General features: G+C 68.3%; 6 protein-coding genes across 6 annotated transcripts; 4 read left to right on the top strand and 2 right to left on the bottom strand.

Moving 5' to 3' along the window:
- Positions 1–43: 43 nt before the first annotated feature.
- Positions 44–6,578, bottom strand: RHOBADRAFT_45789 (uncharacterized protein; the record flags this gene model as incomplete). Its single annotated transcript, XM_018414670.1, has 12 exons — positions 44–565; positions 635–906; positions 989–1,679; positions 1,751–2,333; positions 2,413–2,678; positions 2,752–4,414; positions 4,479–4,640; positions 4,718–5,775; positions 5,839–6,038; positions 6,106–6,211; positions 6,280–6,339; positions 6,411–6,578. 12 exons carry the CDS (start codon positions 6,576–6,578, stop codon positions 44–46), a joined length of 5,751 nt encoding a protein of 1,916 aa, XP_018269270.1.
- Positions 6,579–7,433: 855 nt separating this feature from the next.
- On the top strand, positions 7,434–10,019 carry RHOBADRAFT_54997 (uncharacterized protein; the record flags this gene model as incomplete). The annotated part of the gene is made up of 12 exons (XM_018417606.1): positions 7,434–7,529; positions 7,595–7,752; positions 7,834–8,084; positions 8,161–8,176; positions 8,251–8,485; positions 8,556–8,686; positions 8,754–8,764; positions 8,824–8,860; positions 8,940–9,192; positions 9,267–9,387; positions 9,517–9,661; positions 9,818–10,019. The coding sequence occupies 12 exons, from the start codon at positions 7,434–7,436 to the stop codon at positions 10,017–10,019; spliced, it is 1,656 nt and encodes a 551-aa protein (XP_018269269.1).
- A 346-nt stretch (positions 10,020–10,365) lies between these two features.
- On the top strand, positions 10,366–11,376 carry RHOBADRAFT_45787 (uncharacterized protein; the record flags this gene model as incomplete). Its single annotated transcript, XM_018414669.1, has 3 exons — positions 10,366–10,756; positions 10,825–11,045; positions 11,224–11,376. 3 exons carry the CDS (start codon positions 10,366–10,368, stop codon positions 11,374–11,376), a joined length of 765 nt encoding a protein of 254 aa, XP_018269268.1.
- Positions 11,377–11,663: 287 nt separating this feature from the next.
- On the bottom strand, positions 11,664–14,111 carry RHOBADRAFT_38417 (uncharacterized protein). Its single transcript, XM_018413521.1, has 6 exons — positions 14,101–14,111; positions 13,388–14,044; positions 12,969–13,309; positions 12,603–12,893; positions 11,993–12,521; positions 11,664–11,916 (listed from the first exon to the last, which is right to left on the bottom strand). Exons 2-6 carry the CDS (start codon positions 13,422–13,424, stop codon positions 11,867–11,869), a joined length of 1,248 nt encoding a protein of 415 aa, XP_018269267.1. The 5' UTR covers positions 13,425–14,044; positions 14,101–14,111; the 3' UTR covers positions 11,664–11,866.
- A 124-nt stretch (positions 14,112–14,235) lies between these two features.
- RHOBADRAFT_54995 (uncharacterized protein) lies at positions 14,236–21,313 on the top strand (the record flags this gene model as incomplete). The annotated part of the gene is made up of 18 exons (XM_018417605.1): positions 14,236–15,156; positions 15,233–16,602; positions 16,697–17,279; positions 17,357–17,469; positions 17,816–18,475; positions 18,547–18,671; positions 18,738–18,801; positions 18,870–19,011; positions 19,080–19,343; positions 19,413–19,645; positions 19,716–19,769; positions 19,837–19,972; positions 20,041–20,130; positions 20,196–20,285; positions 20,361–20,462; positions 20,535–20,900; positions 20,981–21,172; positions 21,260–21,313. The coding sequence occupies 18 exons, from the start codon at positions 14,236–14,238 to the stop codon at positions 21,311–21,313; spliced, it is 5,559 nt and encodes a 1,852-aa protein (XP_018269266.1).
- A 1,602-nt stretch (positions 21,314–22,915) lies between these two features.
- Positions 22,916–24,979, top strand: RHOBADRAFT_45784 (uncharacterized protein; the record flags this gene model as incomplete). Its single annotated transcript, XM_018414668.1, has 9 exons — positions 22,916–23,277; positions 23,404–23,517; positions 23,583–23,687; positions 23,762–23,836; positions 23,916–24,288; positions 24,368–24,403; positions 24,482–24,638; positions 24,713–24,772; positions 24,957–24,979. The coding sequence occupies 9 exons, from the start codon at positions 22,916–22,918 to the stop codon at positions 24,977–24,979; spliced, it is 1,305 nt and encodes a 434-aa protein (XP_018269265.1).
- Between the last annotated feature and the right edge of the window lie 131 nt (positions 24,980–25,110).

Below are 25,110 nucleotides of genomic sequence, written 5' to 3'. Positions count from 1 at the left end.
AGGAGAGGGACGAGAGGAAGGGCGAGGGCGCGACGGACGCCGGTCAGGCAGTCGTCGCACCACCTCGCGCAGCTCCCGCCTTGAGGCGCATCATCTTCTCACGCAACGAGTCGACCTTGGTCGTCGGCGGGGCGGCGGCCTTGTCCGGGTTTGAGAAGGTCGACGCGAGCGAGACGGCGCCGGCATTCTCGTCGATGGCGCCGAGGGCGGCCCTGCGCGGTGCCGTGTCGTGCTCGGGCTTGAGCGGAACGACCGTGTCCTTCGAGACGGGCTTGGACGAGAGAGGGCGGGCAACGCGCCGGGCAGAGGAGGGAGCGTCGGACGACGAGAGGTTCTCTTTGTCGACAGCGACGGTGACGGCGCGCGTTGCGGGCGCGGATGCGACGTCGAACTCGTTGGGCGCGGGGCGCTTCTTGCCGATCGAGGGAGGAGCGGGTGCCGAGGGAAGAGGTGCGGCGGCGAGGATCGAGGCGGACTTGGCGGTGGTGAGGTCGCGCTGGAGGGTGGCGACCTTGGCCTTGAGGCGCTCGATCTGGGCCGTGTAGCGCTTCTGGACCTTGAGAGCCTGCGAGAGAAAAGAGGAAAGTCAATACAGGCGTGCACGGAATGAGAGAGTCGGAGAGCGCGGACGCACCTCGATGAGCTTTTCGTCGGCCTCCTCGACGTCCAGCATCTTGATCTCGAGCAGCTTTTCAAGCTCGGCGATACGCTCGTCGAGCTCGGCGTTTGGCGGTGCTGCGGCTGCCGAGGACTTGAGCGCGTTGACCTCGCCGAGGAGCTGCTGGACCTGCTCTTCTGCCGCCGCCTTGCCCTGCTCGCACGTCTGGAGCGCGTCGATGACCTCCTCGAGGTTCTTGCGCGACTGCTCGGTCGTCTGGTGGAGGCGAGTCTCGAGGTCTTGTACGGCTGCGAAGGCACAGGCGGCAAAGCGTCAGGGTCTGCGGCGTCTGTTTCCGTGGGGCAGAGGGCGAGGAAGGCGAGGACGCACTCTGGTTGAGCGAGCCGACCTGGCTGCGCACGCCGTTGAGCTCGTCCGTGAGCGCGAGCGCCTCGCCCTGCGAGCTCGCGCTGAGCTGGCGGAGCGTCTGGATCTCGCGCGCGGCGTGCTCGGCCGTCGCCTGCGCCTGCTCGAGCGAGGCGTGCGCAGCTTGCGCGGCTGCGCGCTCGCGCAGGACGAGCTGGTCGAGGGCCTCGAGCTCGGTGCGCGTCTCCTGGAGCTGCTGCTCGAGCGAGGCGACCCGCGAGGCCGTGCCGACGGCGTCCCGCAGCTTGGCCTCGAGCGACTCGATCTCGGCTTGCGCGACCTGCGCAGACGCCTCGAGAGCGGTCCTCGACTCGACGACGGCCTGGAGCTGCGCGCTGGATGCGGCGAGCTGCTCCTCGAGGCGGGACGTGCGCTGCTGCGCCTGCTCGTGGACGATCTCCTTCTCGTCGACGGCGACTTGCAGTCGCTCGACAGCCGACTCGAGCGTGATGATTTGCCCTTCGAGTGCCGAGCGCGCGCCGACCGACGAGGCGTGCTCCTCGCGCAGTGCCGACAGCTCGGCGGCGGACAGCTCGAGGGCGCGCTTGGCGGCGGCGAGGTCGTCGTTGCTCGTGGCGAGGTCGGATTGGAGCGCGACGACGTCGCCTTGTGCGGCGACGAGGGACGACTGCGTGTCGGCGAGAGAAGTCTGGAGCTGAAGGAGCAGCGACGAGTCAGGGCTGTACCCGAACGAGAGGAGGCGAGGCAGAGGAAGCGGGGACGCACCTGAGCGACCTGCTCTTCTTGCTCTGCGAGACCTTGGACGGCGGCACGAGACGACACGAGGTCGGCCTGCGCAGTCACGAGCTGCGACTCGAGCTCGGCGGCACGCTCCTGCAGCGCGACCGCGGTCACCTCGACATCGGCGAGGCGGTTCTCGGCGGCTCGAGCGGCGGCATCGGCGCGGTCGCTCGTCTGCTCGAGCTCTGCTGCGCGCGCAGCAGCGGCGGCGAGCTGCTCTTGCTGCGCGACCATGTCGGCGCGCACCTCGGCGAGCTGGTTCTCGAGCGAGGATGCCGACGCTGTCGCCTCGTCGGCCTGCTGCTGCGCGTCGACGAGCTGGACCTGGACGGACGCGAGTTGCTGCTCGAGGTGCGAACGCGTGGCGAGGGCGGCATCGAGGTCGGCCTGGAGGAGGTCGAGGTCGACAGACGGCGTGTCCTGGAGGATGGAGCGAGTCGAGTTGTCGTCCTCGGCGCCGTCGACGGCGTCCTCGTCGTCCTCGATGGCGACGCGAACGGCGAGGTTGAGCTGAAGAAGGGCGATCTTGCGCTCGTAGTTGTTGATGGTGCCCGACTGCGCCGAGATCCTGCAGGAGGACGAGCCGAGTCAGAGGACGCACAGCGACGAGAGGGTGGGGGCAGAGTAGACGAAATAGGACGACGCACTGGCTCTCGAGACCGACGACGTCCGAGCGGAGCGTGTCGCACAGCGCCGCAAAGTCGTGGAGCTGGTTGCCCTCCTGGATCTCGCGCCCGAGCTGCGCCGCCGAGAGCAGCCGCTCGAGCTCGTCGATGCGCTCGCCCGCAGCTGCGGCGACCGCCTTGTGCTCCTTGACCTCGAGCGTGGCGGCGTCGAGCTCGGCCTGGATCGACTCGAGGGCCGCGTGAAGCTCGATGTTGGCGGCTGTTGCGGCGTCGAGGTCGTCGCGAACCTGCAGGGACGAGGGACGAACGTGTCAGAGGGAGGGGCGCATAGGTAGATAAAAAAAGAGGGAGGGAGCGCACCGATTGCGAAGAACGGACGGCCTCCTCCAACTCCCCCTCGACAGCCCTCGCGCTCTCCCGCTCTGCGCGCTCCTCGTCGCGCGCCTTCTGCTCGTCGGCAAGTCGTCTTGTCGTCTCCTGAACCCTGCCCTCGGCGGCCTTGAGCTGGCGCGCGACGTCGTCGAGGCGCTCCTCGACCGCCTCCTTCTCCCGCCTCGCCTCCCTCAGCGCGTGCTCCATCTTGGCGTTCGTCTCGCACTCGGCCTCGAACGCCGCCTGCTTGTCCATGAGGTCGAGCCCGAGCGTGCTCAGGTCGGCCGCCTTGCTCTCCTCGGCGTGGCGCAGGCGCTCCTGCAGCAACTCGACGCGCGTCTTGGCCTCGATGCGCGAGAAGTCGAGCCGCGAGCGCAGGTCGTCGCGCTCCTCGCGCAGGCGGAGGACGAGGATGGTCGGGTCGGCCTCGGGCGAGAAGGCGAAGGAGCGGGCGAGAGGGGTGCTCGGCGAGGGGGTCGCCGGGACGGGCGAGAGCGGTGTCGGGGTGTCGTCGCGGGACGAGGTCGAGAGCGAGAGGTTGGCCTGGGCGTTGTCGAGCGAGTCGTGCGCGTCGGACAGGCGGTGGTGGGCGTCGTCGAGCTCGGCGCGCAGCTGGTCGACGGTCGCCTCTGCCGCCTCGGCGCGCTCGAGCAGGGCACGGATCTTGTCCTCGGCGTCCTGGTTGCTCTGCAGCGCCGCCGCCTGCGAGTCGCGCAGCTCCCACCCGAGCGAGTCGAGGCGCGCCTCGGTCTCGCCGAGGATGTGCCGCAGCGCGTCGGCCTCGACGACCTGGCGCTCGAGCTGGTCGACGACGGCTTCTTGCTCGCGCAGGCGCGCCTCGAGCTCGGCAATATCCTGCAGGGCCGCGAGCGACGCGTCCTCGGCGTGCGCGCGAACGTCGTCGAGCTCGGCGGCGACGGCGAACAGCTCTTGCTCGACGTGCTCGAGGCGTGCGGCGCTGTGCTCGAGCGCGTCGACCTGGGCGTGGAGCGCCTCGCACTCGACCTTGGCGGCGTCACGAGCGCGGCGCTCGTTCGCGAGGCGCTCCTCGGTCTCGGTGAGGTGCGCCTTGGTGTCGAGGAGGGCCTCCTCGACAGCCGCCGTGTCCTCCTTGGCGGCGACGGCGAGGGCGCGCTCGCTCGCGACGGCGCCCTCGAGCGCCCTCGCCTGCTCCTCGGCCGCGTGGAGCTGGACACGCAGAGCGGCGACGTTCTCGTGGCCGACCGACGCCGCGAGCTGGGCGTCGCGCTCATCGAGGGCGTGACGAAGCTCGACCGCCGCGTTCTGCGCTCCTTGCAGGGCGGTCTCGAGCTCCGTGACGCGGTCGCGCGACTCGGCGAGGTCGACCGGCATGGTCGACAGCTGGTCGAGGCGGTCCTCGGCGGCGCGGGCCGACGACGCGTGGCTGTCGCGCTCGGCTTCGACGGCGGCGAGGCGCGCCTTGACGTCGAGGTGGGCCGAGGACGAGCGCTCGGCGGCCGAGGCGGAAGCGCCGGCCGAGTGCTCGAGCTCCTCGATGCGCATCGAGAGCTCGTGGATGAGGTGGTCCTTCTCGACGACGGACGCCTCGAGCTCGGCGATCTGGGACGAGAGCGCGTCGAGCGTGGTGGACGACTGGGCCGACTGGGCGCGAAGGTTGCCGTAGGCGGACCTGCAGAACTCGAATATCAGTCGCGGTCCTTCCGGCGGCAAAGAGAGAAATCGAGCAGGCGCACCTCGCTTGGTCAAGGTCCTGCTTGACCGTGTCGAGCTCTTGCTCGAGGGCCGCCTTGTCGACGGCGAGCTGCTCGGCGGCGGTCGATTGGTCGACGAGCTGCGATTGCGCGTCTTGATGCGCCCGGGACGCCGAGGCGAGTGCGACGACGAGCTCGTCTCGTCTGCAGGGGGCGAGGGCAGCGTTAGTCGAGGCTCGCGAGGGCAGGGGGGCGAGGAAGAGACAGGGTGCTGGACGTACTCGGCCTCGACAGCGGTCATGCGCTCCTCCAGCTCGCCCCGACCGGCCCGTGCCAGCTCGACAACCTCCTCGCGCACCGGCGCCACCGTGTCCTGCTGCGCGACGCGCGCCTCGAGCGCCACCTTCTCGGCTTGAAGCTCGGCGATCTGGGCCGACAGCGTCGCCATGTCGGCGTCGAGCTCGTCGAGCGCCGCGTCCTTGTCGTCGAGGGCGCGGCCGCACTCGGCGTGCTCGTCGTCGAGGAGCTCGAGCTCGCGCGCGAGCTTGTCGCGCTCGGCCTTGACGTCGTCGTGCTCGAGCAGCTGCTCCTCGTGCCACGCGAGCTCGACCTCGAGCTCTTGCACCTCGTCCTGGAGCGCGGCGGCATCGTCGCGCGCCTCGGCGAGCAGGCGGTCGAGCTCCTCGCGGCTGCCGTCGTCCTGGTCCTGCTCCTCGGCGCGGCGGCGTGCCGCCTGCGTCAGGCGCGCGACCTCGGCCTCGAACGACGCGCGCTCCTCGTTGGCGGTGCGGGCGAGCTGGGCGATCTCGCGTTGCAGCTCGTCGCGCGTCGCCTCGAGCTCGTCGCGCACGTCCTCGAGCTCGCTGCGGAGCTCGCCCGACTTGTCCTTGGCCGAGCGCTCGAGCGCCATGAGGGCGTTCTCGGCGCGGAGGAGGTCGTCGCCCTTGGCGCGCAGCTTGGCCTGGGTCGACTGGAGCGTCGCGTCGGCGTCGGCGGCGCGCTTCTCGGCGGTGGCGAGGGAGGACTCGAGAGCCGATATGGTGGAGCGCGCCGAAGAGAGGTCGGCCTCGAGCTGGGCGAGCTTCTGGGCGGGGACGCCGGCGGGCGAGTCGGCCGTGACGGACGTGCGGCGCGACATGCCGGGCTTGGGGATGGCGGAGTGGCTGGCGAGGCTCGAGGGAGGGCGAGGTGGGCCGTTCGAGCCGAGGACGGAAGGAGGGCGGATCGACTTGGCGGATGAGGAGGAAGGCGTGCTGGACGTGGTGGGCTGGAAGCCGAAGCGGCTGCGGGTGGTCGGGCCAGGCTTGACGTCGGGTGCCGTGACGGACTGTCGCGAGGCCTGTTGAGCGAGCAGAGTCAGTCAGGCTCAAGGTTCAGGGACGGGAAAGGGTTCGAGGCGCACCGGTCGAGCGATCTTGGACGCGGTTGTTGCGGTCGTTGCGGTCGAGTCGACAGGTACCAGGCGGTTCTCCTTCTCCTTCTCGAGGTCGAGCTGAGCGCGTTGCAGCTCGGTCGTGAGGGCGTGAACGCGCTTCTCGAGCGCCGCCTTCTCCTCGGCGATCTTAGACGGCGCAGCGGCGTGAGCTGCCTGAATCTCGAGCTCTGTGGGGGCACAAAGGGTCAGCTCACGGTGCGGGAAAGGGAGGAAAGTGGACGGGCAAAGACGCACGGTAGTTGAGGCGCTTGAGCTCGCCGTGCTGGGCCTTGACCGTCTCCTCCGACTCGCGCAGCGCCATCTCGGCGTTGGCCTTCTGGTCCTTGAGCGTGTTGTAGGCCTGTGAGCGGATCGCGAGGGTCAGTGTCGATTGTGGAAAGGCAGGGCGAGAGGGCGAGTGGGCCGCACGTCGGTGCGCTTGCGCAGGGCGTCCTCGGCCTTCACGGCCTTTGCCGCCTCCTGCGATGCCTGCATGCGGGCGCGAAAGGTCAGCTCACCGCGTCGAAGGCGCACAAGGGGAAGAGGGACGCGGGACGCACGCGAGCCATGCCCTCGCGGACATCCAACTCGAGCTCGTGGACGCGGTGACGGAGCTTGAAGGCCTCGTTGCGCTCCGAGTCGAGTTCAGTTTCGAGCTTGAGCTTGGCGCGCTTGAGGGTGGCGACCTCCTTGTCGAGGGGCGTCTCGTCGGCGGCGAAGCCAGCCATGGCTCTGGACGAGGTTGACCGACGCGGACGAGGGAGGCGGGCGAGGGTTGCGGTGCTGGGTGCACTCGTGCTAGCGGGCTGTCGAGGTGCCCTTGGGCTAGTGCAGCTGCGCTCTGGTGGAAGGCGAGCGGTGTGCGGGTGACGAGAGCGAGTAAACAACAAACGAGCGAGCCTCGATGAGATGAGGCGGCGCCCCCCGCAGCTCTCCCTCTCCTGCCGCTGTGGGCTTGCACGCTTGCTCAGCCCTCTTAACGGCCTCCTTGGAGTGCTACAGAGACGTGACCACCCGCGTCAGAGCGTCGCAACCGCTTCATCGCCTCCTCCCTCGCTATCCCCATCTCACGACCTCCCGCTCGCCCTCGTCGCGCTCCGTGTGCGACAAACTCCCCACCAGCCGCTGCAGCCCCACCTCGGTCCGCCCACAGCGCCGCCACTTCTGCTGCTTGAGTGAGCGGGTCGCTCGCCGTCTCGGCGCCGCACTCCTCTCGTCCCTCAGCTGCTGGCGGACCGGCGTCCGCCCTGCTGGCCACCGGTTCGTCTTCCTCCTGCTCCCGCGATCGAAGGCGCACACGGTGAGCACAAGCCGCAGCGCAGTCGCCGCCGTCGTCGTCCGGCTTCCGGAGGCTCGCGTTCCCCACCTCTCGGCGAGCGGCCCGCCGCCCTCCTCCCTCTCCATTCACCCGCTCGCGAGGCTGTTCGAGCCCTTCTCGCGTGCGGGTCAAAGTACATCGGCCTGGGCGGCTCCCCAAGGCGCCCCGCCTGCCGCTCGCTCTCCGGTCTCGCCACAACTCCGACCTCGCTCGCTGGGCTCCCTCTTCTTCTTCTCCGCTTCTTCTCGCACCTCTCTGCACCATCATGCTTCGCCTCAAGGTCGAGGACCGTCCCACGCCCAAGGAGGTCTACAACTGGCGCGTGTACCTCGCCAGCGCCGTCGCCGCCTTCGCAGCCGTGGTGCGTGCTCTCGTCCTCCTCCCTCTCACTGTCAGAGCGACTACTGACGCTCAAGCCTCTCGCAGTTCATCGGCTACGACGGCGCCTTCATCGGCACGGCTCTGAGCTTTGCCAGCTTCAAGGAGGAGTTTGGGCTTGTCGGCCTGCCTGCGAAGAAGCTCGCCGACATCAGCGCCAACGTCGTCTCGAGCTACCAGGCAGGAGCAATCGCGGGCGTTATCATGTGCGTCTGTACTCTCTCTGCCTTCCACCGGCTCACGAACGCGAGCGTGAGCTCACGCCACCGCCCCGTCCTCCCTCGCAGCGGTTACCCGGTCGGCATCTTCCTCGGCCGTCGCTGGGGCCTCATCGGTGCGGCGAGCGTCTTCAGTATTGGCGCCGGCATCATGCTCGCCGCCAACTCGTCGACCGGGCTCGCGCCCATCTACGGCGGCCGTGTCCTCGCCGGCGCAGGCATCGGCGCCGCCTCGAACCTCGCCCCGCTCTACATCTCGGAGGTCGCGCCACCGGCTGTGCGAGGTCAGATGCTCGCGCTGTACGAGATTGGGTGGCAGGGTGCGTCGGCTAGTCCCCTTTGAGACGAGGAGGCTCGTGCGCAAATCTCTGACTCTCGTTCCACCCTCGCCCGCAGTCGGCGCCGTCGTCGGGTGCGTCTCTCTCTCTCTCCCTTTCTCGACGTCCTCACACCTCGTTCTCCGATTGACATGCGTGTCTTCCACAGCTTCTGGATCAACAAGGGCGCTCAGGACAACATCGCGCCGGGCCACACCCAGTGGCTCCTGTCCTTCGCTGTCCAGCTCGTCCCGTCTGGCATCTTCCTCGCGGGCCTCGTCTTCCTCGTCGAGAGTCCGAGGTGGCTCATCCGTCGTGGGCGCCGCGAGGAGGGCCTCAAGAAGCTCTGCTACCTGCGCCAGCTCCCGCTCGACCACGTCTACATGCGCGAGGAGATCGAGATGGTCCGTCCTCTTTCCTTCTCTCTCTCTCCTTCCCCTCTTCTGGACACTCACGTTCTCGTTGCCTTGGCAGATCGACGCCGCCATCGAGCAGGACGAGCGCGTCCTCGGCACGGGCTTCTGGGCGCCGTTCCGCGTCTTTCGCGACAAGTCGCTCCTGTACCGCCTCCTGCTCACATGTGCGTTGTTTGCTTGGCAGAACGGGTGCGTCATATCTCCTTCAACCTCACGAGCGAGGAGGAACAGGTACTGACGACCTCGCCCCCTTCAGAACCGGCATCAGTGCGCATTTTTCTCGACTTTTCCCCTCTCGACCGTTCCTCACCTTTCCTCTTCGACAGACGCCATCAACTACTACTCGCCGACGATCCTGCGCAAGTGTGTCCCGCTTTCTCTCCATCCTGGGCGCCTCTCGCGAAAGAAGGCCTAAGAGCTGACCTTCTCTTCCTCCCCGCAGCATGGGCATCACTGGCCAGAACACGTCGCTCCTCACGACCGGCGTGTTCGGCTCGATCAAGTGCGGCTTGTCCATCGTGTGGGCGTTCTTCCTCGTCGAGACGATGGGTCGCAGGAAGATGCTCATGATCGGCGCCGTCGGTTCGTCCCTCGCGATGCTCGTCATTGCCGGTATCACCAAGACGGTGGACCCTGTCGCCAACCCGACGACGTCGGTGCCGCCGTCCGGCATCGCGAGCCTCGCCTTCCTCTACGTGAGCTGGCCCCCTTCCTCGTCCCCCGTCCTCCTCGAGACCTCGGCGGGCGCTGACTCGCGTCGGGCCCACAGGTCTGGACGATCTTCTACGCCGTCAGTTGGAATGGAAGTCCGTGGGTCGTCGTCGCCGAGTCGTTCTCGGGCTCGATCCAGCCCGTCGCCCAAGTCTTTGGCGCCGGCTCGAACTGGCTGTGTGCGTCCCTCCTGTCCTCTCTCTCCCTCTCTCCCCCTCTTCCCCTCTCTCCCCCTCTTCCCCTCTCTCCCCCTCTCTCGAGCGCACAGTGACTCTCTCGAGCGCACGTACTGACTCTCTCGAGCGCAGGGAACTTTGTCATCTCGCGTGCGACGCCGACCATGTTCCTCAACATGGGCGCGAGCGGCTTCGGCGTCTTTCTCTTCTTTGGCCTGTGCACCGCCGCTGCCGTGCCCTACGTCTACTTCCTCCTTCCCGAGACGAAGAGTGTCCCGTGCGTCGGCTTGTCCTCCCTCTCTCTCTCTTCGTCCCCCCTCCCCTCCCTCCCTTCTCTATCCCTCCTCCCTCGCCCCGCCGACCTCTCGCCATGACGGGTACCCTCGACGAGACGTGAGGTATCGTCACTAACGCTCTCGCCTCGTCACCACAGCCGCGAGGAGGTCGACCGCCTGTTCCGCAAAGGCCTCACGCCGCGCCACGCCAACAAGATCGTCCTCGCCGAGCTCGCCGCCGAGCGCGAGGGACACACGGGCGCGTACGCCGGCGGGCAGGGCCACGGCTCGAGCGGGCTCGGCTCCGAGAAGGACAAGGGCGAGGAGGAGTTCTTCGAGGGCGCGAGGTCGCCGGCCTGAGCGCGGTCTTTTGCTTCTTCTCGGTTCGGTCTGTAGCTTCACCTTCCTTCGGCCTCTCGTCTCTTTGTACGCCTGCAACCCGTCGACTCTCTTTGGTCGTCTCCTGCGAGGAGCTCCTTCGCGCGATCGAGAGCGAGGAGGAGAGGGTGCAAGCGTCGCTGTTCGCAGGGGAGGATGGGGACGACCAGTGTCTGACAGGCTCTTGGACTCTATCGAGGACATTGCAGAGCGCTCGTTGAGCCGAGAGGAGCGAGGTCGCTCGGTGCAGGCGGCCGTCGTCCACCTCGCGGCCCTCCTCCTGCTCCACCGCTCTGCTCCCGACGCGAGACCGCCAGGGCCGCTCATCATGGCACCTACACTCCCTCTCGAGCTCCAGCTGTTCGTCATCGACCTCGCCCTGCCGCCCCTCACCCGCAAATCGCTCGCCGAGCTGAGCGAGCTGATGAAGACGTGGACCCTCGTCGACCGCGCCTGGCACGCGTACCTGGTCGCCAAGGTGCCTGTCGTGCCCCGGCTCGTCCTGAGGGAGGACGAGCGCGACGTCGCCGCGTTCGAGCGGTTCCGCGAGGTCGTCGAGGCTGCGGGCCGGGTCGTCGAGCACTGCGAGCTCGACATGCGGCGGTGGAAGGGCGAGATCCTCGAGGGCCACCACCTCAAGAACGCTCTGCGTCGCTACAAGACCGCCTGGGTCGACTTGCCGTGGACCCCGTGCACTTGGCCGCTCGAGCATCTCGCCGGTCCGTCCTTTTCACCCAAGTCGCCTCGACAGAGCGCGCTCGGGAACTGATCATCTCGCGCTCTGCAGGCCTCACTCGCCTGTCGATGAACGACGATCTGCATGAAGAACCGCCGACGCTCGCGACCTCCGTCAATGCTCGTCTCGAGCACGTCGCCCTGACCTGTGTCGACCTCGCCGACGTCGACCTGAGCGGCGCCCACATCAAGTCCATCCTCTTCAACAAGTGCTACCGTATCGACTCGCAGATCTTTTCTGCGGGCTTCCCGTCTCTCGAGGTCCTCGGCATCGTGGCCACGTTCGCGGGTGAGGCGGTTCTCGCCGCGAGGGACCCTCCCGCCGTCCCTGCGACACGTCCTGATCTCGCTCGACGTCAACCCGTCTGTGCTGCTGGCACATGTCACCTTCCCGCCGACCCTCGACACCCTCACCATCCGCCACCCCGCCGACGCCTTGTCCCGCACCAAGTCGTGCGCGCTCTCGCCCTCGTTCGTCGAAGCCAACCTCGAGCACATACGCCAGGCTTGCGCCGCGAGCAACACGGTGTTCACGGTCATCGAGGCGCCCGAGGACGACTCGGCGTTCGACCTCGAGGCGTGGGCGCTTTCGGTCGGCGGGTAAGGAGGGCGAGGGGGTGCAGCAGGAGGAGGGTGGTCGAGAGGAGCGAGGTCGCGGAGCAGCAGCTTGAGCATGCAGTGCACGTCCATGCGCTTGTATCGAGCGACTAACGAGACCGAGAGGCGAGCTGCGAGCCACGCGAGCAAGCGTTTTCCGAGTCTGTGCCGCTCAGGCCCTCTCGCTCGCTCGAGCTCAGCTCTCCTCTCTCGTCGACTCGAGCGCTGTCGGTCCTTCTGCGACGTCTCGTCGTGCGCCTCATCGTACTCTCAGAAGCTGGCCCGAGTCGAGAGCGCGCGCAAGAAAGAGGGTCTAGGCTGCAGATTACACGTGCGACGCCGAGCTCGCTTTTGGGCATCATGGAGGAGAGAGAGAGAGGACGAGGGGATAGGGTGATGGACATGGTACGAGGACGACGATGGCGAGGATGGGGGAGAGAGGCATGGGCGTGGCAGAGCGCGAGGAGGAGGGACGAGCGAGAGGGGCGAGTCGTCGCTCAGTCGAGGACGGACTCGAGAGGAGCGTAGGCGCAGATACAGAGGCGACCTGCAGAGAGCGAGAGCGAGTCAGTGAGGCTCAGACGAGAGCGTCATGGAAGAAAGAGAGAGAAAGGGAGACGCACCGCCAAACTTGCGGCCGGCGATGGCTTTGAGGGCGGCCGTCGTCTCGTCCTCCTTCTCGAACAGGACAAAGACCTTGCCGAGGTCCTTGACGGCCTCGCTCGCCTTGATGTCGACCTTGCCCGTCGCCGTCTTGACCGGTCGCGGGATCTTTACGTCCTCGACCTTGCCAAAGTTGCTGCACTCGTCCTTGATGTCGTCGACGATGTCGGCATAGTCGGCGTCGCTCGTCAACTCGTCGACGCTCACCATGTTGAGGATCTGGAGCACGCGCGTCGGCTGCGCCTCGCCCTGCATGCCCGCCATGATGCTCGCCGGCGGTGCGCCGGGCGCGCTCGGGATCCCGCCCGGGCCGCCCATGGCATCGGGGAAGCCGATGCCGCTGCCCGGCGGGCCGGGCGCCTTGCCCGGAGCGGCGCCGAGCTGAGCGCGCTGCACGACGAGGAACCGGTCGCCGAGCTCCATGCCGTTCAGGCCCTGGCAGGCGACCTCGGTCACGGCCGGGTCGACGTACTCGCAGAACGCAAAGCCCTGCGTGCGCATCAGAGAGAGAGAGTCAGTGAGACGGATCGACGAGGCGAGGGAAAGAGAGAGGGAGAGAGGGAGGCGCACCTTGGACTGGCCCGTGCCACCCTCCTTGACGAGGTTGAACGCGCGCAACTCGCCAAAGCTCTTGAGGAGCTCCATGACCTGGTCGTCGTTGAGGTAGGTCGGCAGGCCGCCGACAAAGATCTTGTTGACCGTGTCGGGCACGTTGGTCGACACGACGCCGGGCACGTGCGGCGCCACCTCGTTCGGGTCGGCGCCGAGGTAGTCCTTGGGGCGGCGGATCTTGAGCGCGCTGTTGGCAAACACGATGCCGTCGAACGCGAGCGCGTTGGTCGTCTCTTGCGCGTTGCGGAACTGTGTGCGTGCGGCGGGGCGAGGGAGAGAGGGTCAGTCGATGAGCGAGGAGGAGGGCGAGCGAGGGGGACGCACCTCGACAAAGGCGTAGTTCTTCTCGTACGACAGGTGGACGCTGATGACGGGCTGGTCGCCCTTGAGGCCCAAACCCTGGAGGTCCTCGCTCAGGTGGCCGTCGCTCAAGAGGCCGTTGCGGGCCATCTCGCTGTTGAAGAACTGCTGGAGCGACTCCTCGGTCGCCTCGACGCCGACGTTGCCAACGTACAGGCGGCGCGACTGGCGGGCCTGGGAGCCGATGGGCGCGCCGGGGCCGACGGTGCCGAACACGGGCGGACGGTAGAACAAGGGCGGGTTGTCGGTCGTGTCGGCGCCGGCGGGCAGGTACGGCTTGGTCTGGCCGGGAAGGTTGAACATGCCTGTTTACGAGGAAGGGGCGGTGTCAGTCTCGAATGGCTCGTTGTTCTCGCTGGAGAGAAAGAGAGAGAGAGACGGACCCGTCATCTTGGCCTGAGTCGTCGTGTAGGTCTCCATGCCGGGCGCCTTGACGTCCCAGGCGGTAAACTGGCGCTTGCGCTTGCTGATGGGGATGGTACCCTCGGGCGTCGGGCTCCTGCGACCGCGGTCGTCGAAGCCCTCGAAGACGGGCGCGTCGCGACCGCGAGGTGCGCCTCGCCGTCCACCACCACCGCCGCCGCCGCCTCCACCGCCGTAGCCGCGACCCGGGGGCGGTCCCCTGCGGTCGTACCCGCCGCCGTAGCCTCCACCGCCGCCGCCGCCGTAGCGGTCGCCGTTGTAGCCGCCGCCGCCGCCCCTCGGGGGAGGAGGAGGGCCGCGTTCGTAGTCGTCGTAGCCGCGGCTGCGGCGCGAGTCGTCGTACCCACCGCCGCTGCGACGGCCATAGTCCCGGTCACGGTCGCGCTCGCGTTCGCGGTCGCGCTCGTAGTCGCGGTCGCGGTCTCGACGGTGCGAGGACGAGTGGGAGCGGTCGTCGTCGTAGCGGCGGGACGAGGAGCGGTAGTCGCGGTCGGCTCGGTCGCGGTCTGCGCGGTCGGGGGAGCGGGAGCGGCGGCGCGAGTCGGAGTGGCGCGAGGAGCGGTCGTCGCGGGAGGAAGGGGGGAGGACGCCCTCGAGGAAGGCGTCGGCCGAGCGGGCTGTGGGTGGTCCATGGGTGAGTTCGAGTTGGGCAAAGGAGAGTAGACGAGCGCACCTGGGTCTGCCATGGCTGAGCACGAGAGACGGACAGCGAGATGAGCAACAGCGAGAGAGGTCAGACCAGGAGGAGGGGAAGCTCGTCGCCCTGGCTCGCCTCTCCCTCTCGACGCCCAGCGAGTGCAGCAGAGCCATGGCCCGCTTTGGCCTCGACTCGGACTCGGACTCGGACTCGGACCACCTCAGCGTCGCGTCTGGGTCCCGCTCGCCCTCTCACTCGACTCGGTCCCGCTCCCACACCCTCGAGCCCGACCACGGCACCGACCACGACGACGACGACGATGCCCCGCCTCGACAGTCGCTGTACGACAACCACGACGACCACTCGATGGGCTCGCAATCAGCCGACGACGACGACGACGACGACCACCTCGCCTCGTCCAACCAAGACGACTCGTTCTCGCCCTCACCCTCGGCCAGCCCGGCACAAGCACCCCGCTCCCGCCCTCCAGCAGTACGCCGACCTGCCACTACCACCACCCGCACCCGCTCGAGCGACGACCCCGACTTGTCGCTCAACTCGACCTCCTCCTCCCCTCCTCCTCCTCCCACCTCTCGCCCTCAACAGCCCCAGCGCGCCGCATGGTCCTCGTCACACCAGCCCAAGCTCCGCATCGGTCGCGGTACCTCGGCCCTCGAGCCAAAGCGCGCCGCCGTCATGCAGGCCTCGCTCTTCCACCAGCACGCCAACGACGACGACGACGACGGCGACCTCATCCTCGAGCCCGCCGCCCTCGACCGCGACCCCAAGCGCACCCGCGTCGCCGACTCGCCTGGACCCGCACCCGCACCCGCACCCGCGCCGGCGCCCGTCCCAGCGACCGACCCGGCCCCGTTCCGCCCGCTGCGCACCTACTCGCGCCCGCCCCTCGCCGACTCGACGACGGCCCACGGCCGCGAGCGCAACCTCGTCGACGCCGGCCTCGCCCTCAGCCGCAGCTTCCGCGTCGGGTGGGGCCCGGCAGGCGAGCTCGTCACCCTCAAGGGCGTCTACCCGCCGGCGCAGGGCGCTGCGAGCGACTCGCTCAAGGTCGACCGCGTCCGCCTCGTGGCCGTGCGTCCTCATTTCTTTCGTCTCTCGCGGACTCGTCGCGCAGCGCAGACCCTGACGCAGGACCCCCCTCCAACAGAGCACCGACCCCGAGCCCGCCCTGCGCCTCCTCAAGCTCCAGCTCGCCCACTCGGACATCTTCCCTCCCTCGAACGCCGACGGCTCGTCGCCCGACGCCGGCACCTCGGCCCCGCTCGCCGTCCCGTCGCCCGACCTGCGCTTCTCGCACTACGCCAACCTGTTCTCGAACCCGGACTCGGCCGCGGCGCGCGCCCACCAGTCGGGCTCTGGCCCCAAGCCCGACCCGGACGAGGCGCAGCTGTTCAAGCTCGCGAGCGTCCTGTTCGACGAGGTGCCCGACCTCGCCCTCCCCGAGTCGGACGGCGCCGGCTCGCCCCCTGTCACGCCGCAGCAGCGCGCCCACATGACGGCCATGCGCCGCCGCGCCCAGCTGTCGGCCTGGCTCGAGGACGCGACGCGCCCTGCCGTCGAGGCGGCGCTGCACTCGGCGTCGTCGGGCCCGTCGTCGTCGTCGTCGTCGAGCAGCGGCGCCGCACGCGTATTCGCGCTGCTGTCGGGCCACCAAGTCGCGCGCGCGTGCGACGCCGCCCTCGAGAGCGGCAACGTGCGCCTCGCGACGCTCGTCGCCCAGGCCGGCTCGAGCTACGCGCCGCCCGACGCTCAGCTCCAGGGCGACCTCGCGCTGCAGCTCGCCAAGTGGCGCGAGTACGGCGTCGACGCGCCGCAGCTCGTCGACCCGGCGTACCGCCGCGTGCTCGAGCTCGTGAGCGGCAACGTCGGGGTCAGTGAGGGCCGCAAGAGCGGCGACGACGGCATGGGCGTCCCCGAGACGCACGTCCTCGAGGGCCTGACCTGGGTCCAGGCGCTCGCGGCTGGCTTGTGGTACGCGCCCGACCCGGACCAGGGCGACGGCGAGGCGGCCGTGCGCGACGCCGTCGAGGCGTACGAGCGCGCGTTTGCCCACGACGAGCGCGTCGCCCAGCCCGTCCCGGCGTACCTTGCCTCTTCGTCCTCCCCCTCTCCCTCCTCTCCCTCGTCCGCCCCGAGCTGGGCGCCCCTCCCGTCGGAGGCGCACGCTCCGCCCCGCGCCGGCACGTTCCACCTCCTCAAGCTGTTTGCGTCGCCCGTGCACGCGCTCGAGGACGCGCTCGCGCCGCGCAACTTTGGCCCGGCGCCGACCGACTACCGCCTGCCGTGGCACCTGTACGTGCTCCTGTCGCGGGTCCTCAGGCGGCGCGACTGGGAGGACCGCGAGGTGCTCGACGACGATGCCGAGGCGATGCGCGAGGAGGGACAGGGCGAGGCAAGGAGGGAGGGCAACAGCGTGACGGCCGACCGCGTCACCGAGGCGTACGCGGCGCAGCTCGAAGCCGTCGGCGAGTGGGACTGGGCCGCGTTCGTGCTGCTCCACATCGAGCTCGAGGACCGGTGCGTCTCCTTTACTCGAACCTCGCCCTGTCTCTCTCGCGATCGCAGCACGGTCACTTACTCTGAAAACATCCCCGATCCTCCACCTACACAGGCGCACCAAGGCGATCAAGAACCTCCTGGCGCGCCACGTCGACGAGCTCGCCGACTCGACCTCGCCGCGCGTCGACTTCCTCCTGGCGACCCTGCACCTCCCCGCCGTGTGGCTCTCGTCGGCCCAGGCCGACGCCGCGCTCGCCAACCCGCCGTCGCGCTTCACCGCCTACACGCTCCTCCTCGCGGCGCAGCGCGCCCCCGAGGCGCACGCCATCGCGTGGGCCGAACTCGCGCCCGAGGCCCTCCTCCGCAACGACCCGTCGCTCGTGCGACGCCTCCTCGCGCCGTTCCACGCCGACGACGACGCGACGGCGGGCAACGTGGCCGGGTGGGCCGACGCAGGCGGCGTCTTTGTCGCGTACCTCGACGTGCTCGACCGCGCGGCGCACGCGCTCCCGCACCTCGACGGGCAGCAGGCGCACGACGTCGCGCGCGTGCTCGCGAGGACGCAGCGCCTCGCGCAGAGGGCGAGGAGCGAGCCGCGCACGAGGGGCAGGACGCAGCTCCGGCTCGCGCTCGACGACATGGTCGGCCGGCTCGTCGTCCTCGCCAAGGCGGCGGCAGGTGCTGGTGCGCCCGTCGTGCGTCCCCCCATCTCTCTCAGGGTCTCTTCTCTCTCGTACGGCTCGAGTACTGACTCACGCGCACATGCCCGCAGGCCCTCGAGCGCGCGCAGCCGAGCCTCTTGCCCGACAGCGAGCGCGCCGTGTGGATCCAGGGCGCCAACAAGGCTTTCTGGGAGGCGAGCCTCGCGAGGGCGGTCAGTGCCTAGTGCGTCGAGGTCGAGCAGGGGCCCGAGGGAGGACGCTTTGCAAGGGACAAGGTTGTTTTGCCGTTGTGTGCTCGCGCGCTCGGCTCGCAAGGTCCGAGAAAGCGCGAGATCGAGAGCGGCTCTAAGGGCGCGACCTGTGGCGAGAAGGAGAGTAGACGAGCGGCGTGCAGGCTATGGCAGCGCCGAGGTGCACCAGGCGAGGTGGCACTCGATCGGGCGGACTTGGTCGTCGCGCGGGGCGGAGAGAGAGCGAGAGGCTCGCTCCTCGTCCGACCTCTCTCGACACTCGCCGAGCTAGCTGTACGGCTGCAGCACCACATCAGATTCCTTTCGACCACCGCCGAGCCGTCGCACGCGCACACCGCGGCCTGTTCGCCCTCGTCCCACCGTCGTCTCCGACTCGTTCAACAACTCGTCCCCGGCTCGCCTCACGGCCATGGAGCGCACGCCGTTCGTGCCCGTACGCAAGCACAAGCCGTCCAACTCGCCCCCGACCTCGCCAGTGCCGCGCATGCCCCGCTCGCCAGCCTCGGCCGGCGGGTCGTTCCTCGGCGGCCCTCCTCCTCCTCCTCTCGGCGCGAGCACCGCCCACAACCGCCTCGCACCCGCCCATGCCGACCCGTTCGCGCCAGCATCACCTGCACTCGGCCATACTGCCCTCCTCTCGCCGCCAACCGCCGCCCCTCGCATTCGCGCCAAGCTCACCCCGTCGGCCGCGCCCCGTCGCAAGGCCCTTCCCGGCGCAGAACGCGCCGACGTGCCTCTCGCCGGCGGCGGGTACAGCCCTGTCAAGGCTCGCCCCGCCGCCGTCTCGTCACCGCTCCTTGCCGCACCGGCGGCGGGCGGGTTCGGCGCGTTTCCCAAGGTGACGAGCGCGAGCCTCGCGCAGGCGAGCGAGTGGGGCGTCGACGCGGTAGCAGGAGGGCTGCAGAGCCTCCGATTGAAGGAGCAGAGGGTCATGGCGGGCAAAGGGGCCGGGAGGGACAACGTCCTCGTCTGCGTGCGGTGCGTCGACCGCTGTCCCTCTTCTCGCACGAGCCTCGGGCGGTGAGCTCACGACATCCACGTGCCCGCAGTGTGCGCCCTCCTGCGGCCAAGCTCGCCGCCGCCGCTGCGCAAGGAGCCGACGACCGCGCGTGGAAAGTCGACGAGCGCACGGGCAAGCTGCAGCAGTTCGCCGGCGGGCCCGAGTACACGTTCGGTCTGTTGCCCTCGCTCCCTCTTCCCTTCTTCCCGCCGGCCGACCTGACGCTCCAAGGTCACACAGACTCGATCGTGACGGCGTCGAGGAACGAGGTCGTCTACGAGGAGGCCGGGCAAGACTTGGTGCTGTGCGTCGGCCACTCGCTTCCTTTCTCTCTCGCCGCCTCGCCGCTCACACGTCCTCTCGGTCCCGCAGCGCCGCCATGGAGGGCTTCGACGCCGTCATCTTCGCGTACGGCCAGACGGCATCGGGCAAGACGTTCGTCCTGTCGGGCAACGAGGCGAACCCGGGCATCATTCCGCAGGCCGTGTCCGACATCTTTACCTACATCCGCGACGTGCGTCCCCTCTCTCTCCTCCTCTGCAACCTCGAAAGGCGTCGACCTGACTCGCCTCGGGCCCACAGCATCCCGAGAAGGAATTCCTGCTGCGCGCGTCGTACCTCGAGATCTACAACGAGTCGCTCAAGGACCTGCTCGACCCGACGGCCGGCCCGCTCAAGGTCCGCCAAGACGAGCAGAAGCGCTTCTTCGTCCACCCACTGCGCGAGGAGGTCGTCACGACCGAGGCGCAGGTGGCGGCCCTCTTGAGCCGAGGCGCCGACAACCGCCACGTCGGCCAGACCGACTTTAACGAGCGCAGCTCGAGGTCGCACAGCGTCTTCCAGATGGTGCGCCCGCCTTTCTCTCTCACCTTGCAGGCGCACGAGGTCCTGATCCCGTCCCTCTGCGCCCCGCAGACCATCGAGTCGCGCGACGACCCGTCCTTCGCTCCGGCCGGCACCCTCCTCACCTCGCCGCCAGCAACGCCTCGCCGACCCGGCGCCATCCAGACGCCCAACACGCCTCGACTCGCACCTGGCACCGACGGCGTCGTGCGCATGAGCCGGCTCAGCCTCATCGACCTCGCCGGGAGCGAGCAGGCGACGAGCCAGATGGAGAGGCGCAGCGAGGGCGCGTTCATCAACAAGAGGTGCGTCGTATCGCCTCTCTTCCTCGCCCTCGCATTCGACATCGTCCTGATTTTCTTGTCGTCGTTGCAGCCTCTTGACGCTCGAGAAGGTCATCGCGTCGCTCACGAGCGAGGCCAAGCAGAAGTGCGTCTCCCTCTCTCCCGTCCTCGTCCTTCCTCTCCTTTCTCTCGCTCACGACGACGTTCTGCAGGCCGCACGTCCCGTACCGCGACTCGAAGCTCACGCAGATCCTCCAGCCGTCGTTGTCCGGCGACGCTCGGGTCGCCGTCATCGCCACCATGAACCCGTCGCCGTCCGCCATCGAGGAGACCAAGTCGACGCTCAAGGTGCGTCTCTCTCGCCGATTATGAGCCGTGAAAGACGGTCCTGACCCGTTCCTCGCCGCCGTCCGCAGTTCGCGCAGCGAGTCAAGAAGGTCGTCCTCAAGGCGGTCCAGCACGAGGTCGTCGACGACAAGGCGCTCATCACCAAGTACCGCTCGCACGTGCGTCCCCTCCCTCGTATCTCGCGCAGCCCTGAGCGAGAGCCTGACCCGCCTCGCCGTCGCAGATCGCCATGCTCGAGGCGCAGCTCAAGGCGACGCTCGACGCTCCTCCTGGTACGCCCTCGCAAGCCGACCTCTTTGCCGACCACAGCCGAGTGCGTCTGCCTCTTCCTCTCTCTCCTGCACGATTGAGCGCGACCTAATTCGATCGGGCGGCCCCCCTCTCGCAGCAGAAGAAGCAGGCCGATCGGGTGCACGACCTCGAGCGGCAGGTCGAGGAGTTCCGCTCCCTTTTCTTGACGAGCCAGAACATGGAGAAGCGACGCTTGAGTGTGCGTCATCGCCTGTTCCTGCCGTCGTCGTCCCGAATGCGCGCTCACAGCGTCCTCTGCACCCTCCCGCAGGCCCTTCCGCCTCGACCCGTCTCGCCCGTCAAGATGATGCGCCCCTCGTCGCCTTCGAGCACCGACTCGACCCTGCAAGAGCGCGTTCTCGACCTCGAAGACGAGCTGTCGGCCTTGCGCGAGGAGCGCGACTCGCTGTCGGACCGCGTCGCCCAGCTCGAGGCCGACCGCCTCGCCGCCGCCGAGACGTCGACCGACGCGCGCCTCGCCGAGCTCGTCAAGGAGAACCAGGAGCTCCTCGTCATCGCGCGCAACGCCGACGTCGAGGGCGAGCTGCGGCGGCAGGAGCGCAAGTTTGAGAGGACGCTCGAGCGGCACAAGGTGTACCAGGGGGGCCTCGAGGCGACCCTCGAACAAGAGCGCAAGGTGCGCCGAGCTCTTCCTCTCTCTCTCCTGCCCTACCCTCGCCCGGACCGACTGACCTTGTCGCCCTTGCTCGCCCACAGCGCGTCGCCCAGTTCGAGCGCTTTATCCTTCAGCACCTCGCCTCGCAGACCGACCTGCTCGCCGGCCGGCGACGCTCCTCGGCTGCACACCTCCCGACTTCTGCATCCGTCACCGGCTTCGTGCCGCTCATGGCCGAGTCGCCTGACCTCGACGCCATCTCGCCCGACTTTGTCGAGCTCGACGACCTGCAGGTGCGCACCCTTCTCTCATCTCATCCCTGTCGAGCCACCTCTTCGACTCGAGCATGACCTGATCCCCCTCTTGTTCACTCGCCGCAGTTCTCCAAGCAGGGCCTCGAGACGATCAAGCGGTCGGGCTCGCGCCTGTTCTGAGCCTCTCCCCTTTCTTCGTCCCTCGTGCTGCCCACGGCGCCGTCTCCTGTTCATCTGCCGTAGACTCGACCATCGTGTTGTACTCGAGCCTTTCTCAGCTACCTCTCGGACGACGAGAGGAGAGCAGGATCGAGAGCAAGCTCAGGTTGAAGCGGTGCGAGCGCGTTCTCCTCCTTATTGCTGCGGCCACCTTTCCTCTCGTGCCAAGTTGCTCGCTCGCCTTTTGCTCGTTGCTCTCGCGCCGCTTTCTCGGTTCTTTGGACGCACGAAAAGTCTTTGCAGCTCGCCGAGTACGAGGAGAGAAACACTCGGTCTGTGGAAGCCCAACCCGCCTCATTTGCCTTCTGACCGTCCGCCCGTCGTCTCACTCCCCGCGCACCTCGATGCCGAGCTTGACGTCTTCCCTCTCGCCCTCGCATCGCAAGCTCTGTCCGGCCTCCCGCCCCGCTCGCTCCACCCCTTGTCCCGGCTGACGGCGCACCTCGAGCCTGCCACGTCAGGCACGGGCGCGAGCGCCGCGCCGCCGCGTGACCCGATGCGCAGGGGTCGAGCGTGCTGGACAGCCGCGACGGCAGGAGAGGGCAGCGGAACTCGGACGATGCGAGCAGCCTGGTCCGCACGCCGCGTGAGGTCGGCGGGGCGGTCGAAGCGACACGACGGGCTCGCTTACATTCTCTCGCGGTCGATTCGGGGGTCGCATTACACCAGATTTCGATTGCAGTAGAGGAAGCCGAGGTATCGCGCGTCGCCATGGTTGTTCGGGGACGAGAGGCGGGGAGGGTGGACGCGGTCGGGGGAGGACAGGGTTGCAGAGCTGACCTCGGCGCAGGCGGGCCATCTGCGAGGGAGAAGGGACTCGTGGTCAGCTCCACGGCGCCTTCAAAGCATCGGCGCTGCACCAAAGAGGAGGGAAAGGCTTCATCGCCGGGGCGGGGAGGGGAGGAGAGGAGGGGAGGACGCACCTCGACACCGACAACCCGCGCGAGCGCGTCGACTGGCTTGACGTAGCGCATAAAGAGCATAGAGCGGGCAGCGCATGCCTCCAGAGCCCAGCAGAGCGTGTGGGAGACGAGAGGGTGCCCTCCTCCTCCTCCTTCCTCGTCGCGTTCTCCTCTCGCCTTGTCCCACTCTCCGCTGCCGCGAGCTGGCCAAGGACGCGTCACAGGTGTACCTGCTGCCCGTGCGCCGACCCACCGCGCAGCTGTCGCGTCGCTTTCCTCGCCTCGCTCGACGCGCGCGCCCGCCTCCTCGCCTGCAGCGACGACAGCTCACCGCTCGCCGCACTCGGAGCGCACAGCCTCGAGCTTGCTACGAGCACCTTCGGACGATGCACTCGAGTCTCGAGTGCAGAGCGACCCCTGTCGACTCGCGTTCGAGAGCCCCCCACTTGGTCACTCCCGCTCCCGCACCGCGTCGACGCGTCGTCGTCCCACCAGCCGTCACATTCGGGAGTCGACCAGCCTCGCGCACGCGCAAGAGTGCTTTCAGAGCGTTCGTGTGATGGTGGCGAGACGGTCGAGCTCGCCCTCTTGCCCTGCCCTCCCTCTCTCTTCCTCCTTCCCACCACTCCCCTTCCCCATCCCCTCCCCCCTCCTTGCGACCATGCCTCGTGCTGCCTCGTTCTTCACCTTTGAGCGTGCTCGCATGCTCGCTGCTCCCTACCCGCTCCTCGAGGGTCCTCGCCTCGCCGTCCGCCAGGCCCACCTCGACCGCAGCTGTGACGAGCGCGACCTCGCCGACCTCGGCCGCCTCCCGCTCCACCCTTGGCTCGTCCACGCCGCCAAGCTCGACTACAAAAAGGTCATGGCGTCGACGGCCACCACCTCGTTCGCCCTCGTCGCCACCTCGACCGCCACGGCCGACCGACGTGACCTCTCGCCTACGCCGCGCCCGCTCAAGCGCAAGGCCGACGACACGGACGGCGCTTTTGTCGCCGACATGACGCTGCCGGAGAAGCGGTGCCGGTACGTCCTCCTTTTCCCTTTCTTCCCCCTCCTCCTCCTCCTCCCGACCCGACTGCACCCCGCCTCCGCTCGGCTCGACGCCGATCAGCGAGTCCCGACTCCTGACACTCTTCCCGACTCGCGCAGGCTCACCAAGGAGCAGTACATCTGCCGCATCGCCAAGGGCTACAACCGCGAGATCACCTCGGACGACGAGGAGAAGACGAAGCTCGCCGTCGCTCTGGCCCGCTTCCACGAGTTGTGCGTCGGCCTCTCCTCCTCTCGCCCCAGTCCGCCACTGACACGACGCCTCGTCTCTTCCCCAGCTGCGCGATCGACAAGATCCTCAAGGCGAAGAAGGAGCGCCAGGCCGCCATCACCTCGGCCCTCGTCGACCACCTCAAGGGCCTCGAGGACTGCTACCTCATGCTGTGCGTCTCTCTTTCTCTCTCTTCCCCGCCTCTCTTTCGTCGTGAGTCTTTCCTGACGACCGACTGTCCTGCAGCGCCAAGGACGCGGGCGAGCTCGACGCTGCCCCGCTCAAGGTCGAGCCGGCCAAGCCCAAGAAGAAGACCTCGCCGTGCGTCGCCTCCCACCTCTCTGTCGCCCCCTCGCCCACACAGAACGTGACCTGACCTTTTCCCTCTCTCCCGACGCAGGTCGGCCAGCCCGTCGATGCGCCGCTCGACCGAGGAGCTCTTCCCAGACGACGAGTACGTCCCCGACGACCTCGCCGACAAGTACATGACGCCGGCCGAGATCCGCCGCTCGCTCCGCATCGCTGCACGCGCCGAGCACCTCGGCAACGAGGCGTGGGCCGACCTCTCGGACTCGGACGACTCGGACGACTCGGACGACTCGAACGAGGACGACGTCGACGTGCTCGTCCTGTCGGACGACGAGGACGTCAAGCCGGTCGTCGCGCGCCCGCAGTTGCCCGAGCGTCGCCACAAGCACAAGACGTACGAGGAGCCGATCGTGCTCTCGGACGACGACGAGCCGGCGGCGCCCGCCAACAAGCGCGCGAGGTGCGTCCCTTCTCGCCTCTCCCTCTCTCGTTCACTTCTCGACTCGACCCTGACATCGCTTCTTCCCGGACCACAGGACGTAGTTGTCCAAGCAGTGCCCGATCGACCATTTCAGCAAGGTGCGCCCTCCTCTGTCCCTCTCGCCTTCTCGCTCGAGATCCAGACTGACCCTCTCTCTCTCTTCACGGCACTCGCAGCTCGACCTCATCAAGCTCATCCACGACATCATCCCGATCGACTCGACGACCAGCACCACTGCCGCAAGAACCACCGACAACCTGTCGACCTTTGTCTCGCCGTACCCGTCGTGCAGTGCCGGCTCCTTTCTTTCGACGAGGCGCCGCGACCGTCCTGGTGCGCTCGCTCTCCTTTCCTCTCTGTCGGTCTCGCGGCCACCTTTATTGACCGTCTCTGTTTCGTCCTCGCAGCCCTCGCGCACGACGCCGTTCGACCGCCTCCGCTGTGCAGACCCTCGAGCTTCGTCTCGGGTTCGCCAGCTTCACCTCGACCATCTCCTCGGCCTCGCGGCAAGATCCTCGACCGAGGCCTTGCTCGCCTTTCGCCATCGTCCTCGTTGTGCCGTGCCGGCATTGCCGCACGGTCCTCCTTCTTCTTCGTCCGGGTGCCGCGACCGTCCTGGTGCGTCGCCTCTTCCCTCTTCTCGCCCTCGAGCCACTCTTGGTCACGTGTCCTGACTCTCTGCCTCTCCCTCGCGCCCCTGCAGCTCCTCAGCACGACGCCGTTCGACCATCCTCGCCGTGCAGACCCTCGAGTCTCGACTCGGGTTCGCCGGCCTTTCCTCGACTCGACCTTTTCTTGCGACACG

Source organism: Rhodotorula graminis, assembly GCF_001329695.1.
Source record: "Rhodotorula graminis WP1 unplaced genomic scaffold RHOBAscaffold_11, whole genome shotgun sequence".
In the NCBI taxonomy this organism is placed as follows: Eukaryota; Fungi; Basidiomycota; class Microbotryomycetes; order Sporidiobolales; family Sporidiobolaceae; genus Rhodotorula; species Rhodotorula graminis.
The sequence above is the reverse complement of the archived record's forward strand: the minus strand, read 5'-3'. Positions and strand labels throughout refer to the sequence as shown.

Bases quoted from the DNA above. Each gene is read 5' to 3' on its own strand.
- RHOBADRAFT_38417 (XM_018413521.1), bottom strand. From the start codon at position 13,424: ATGGAGACCTACACGACGACTCAGGCCAAGATGACGG. The intron at 12,894-12,968 runs GTGCGTCCCCCT...GCACGCACACAG, and splicing joins AGAACTACGCCTTTGTCGAG to TTCCGCAACGCGCAAGAGAC. The intron at 11,917-11,992 runs GTGCGTCTCCCT...CGCTCTCTGCAG, and splicing joins CGCCGGCCGCAAGTTTGGCG to GTCGCCTCTGTATCTGCGCC.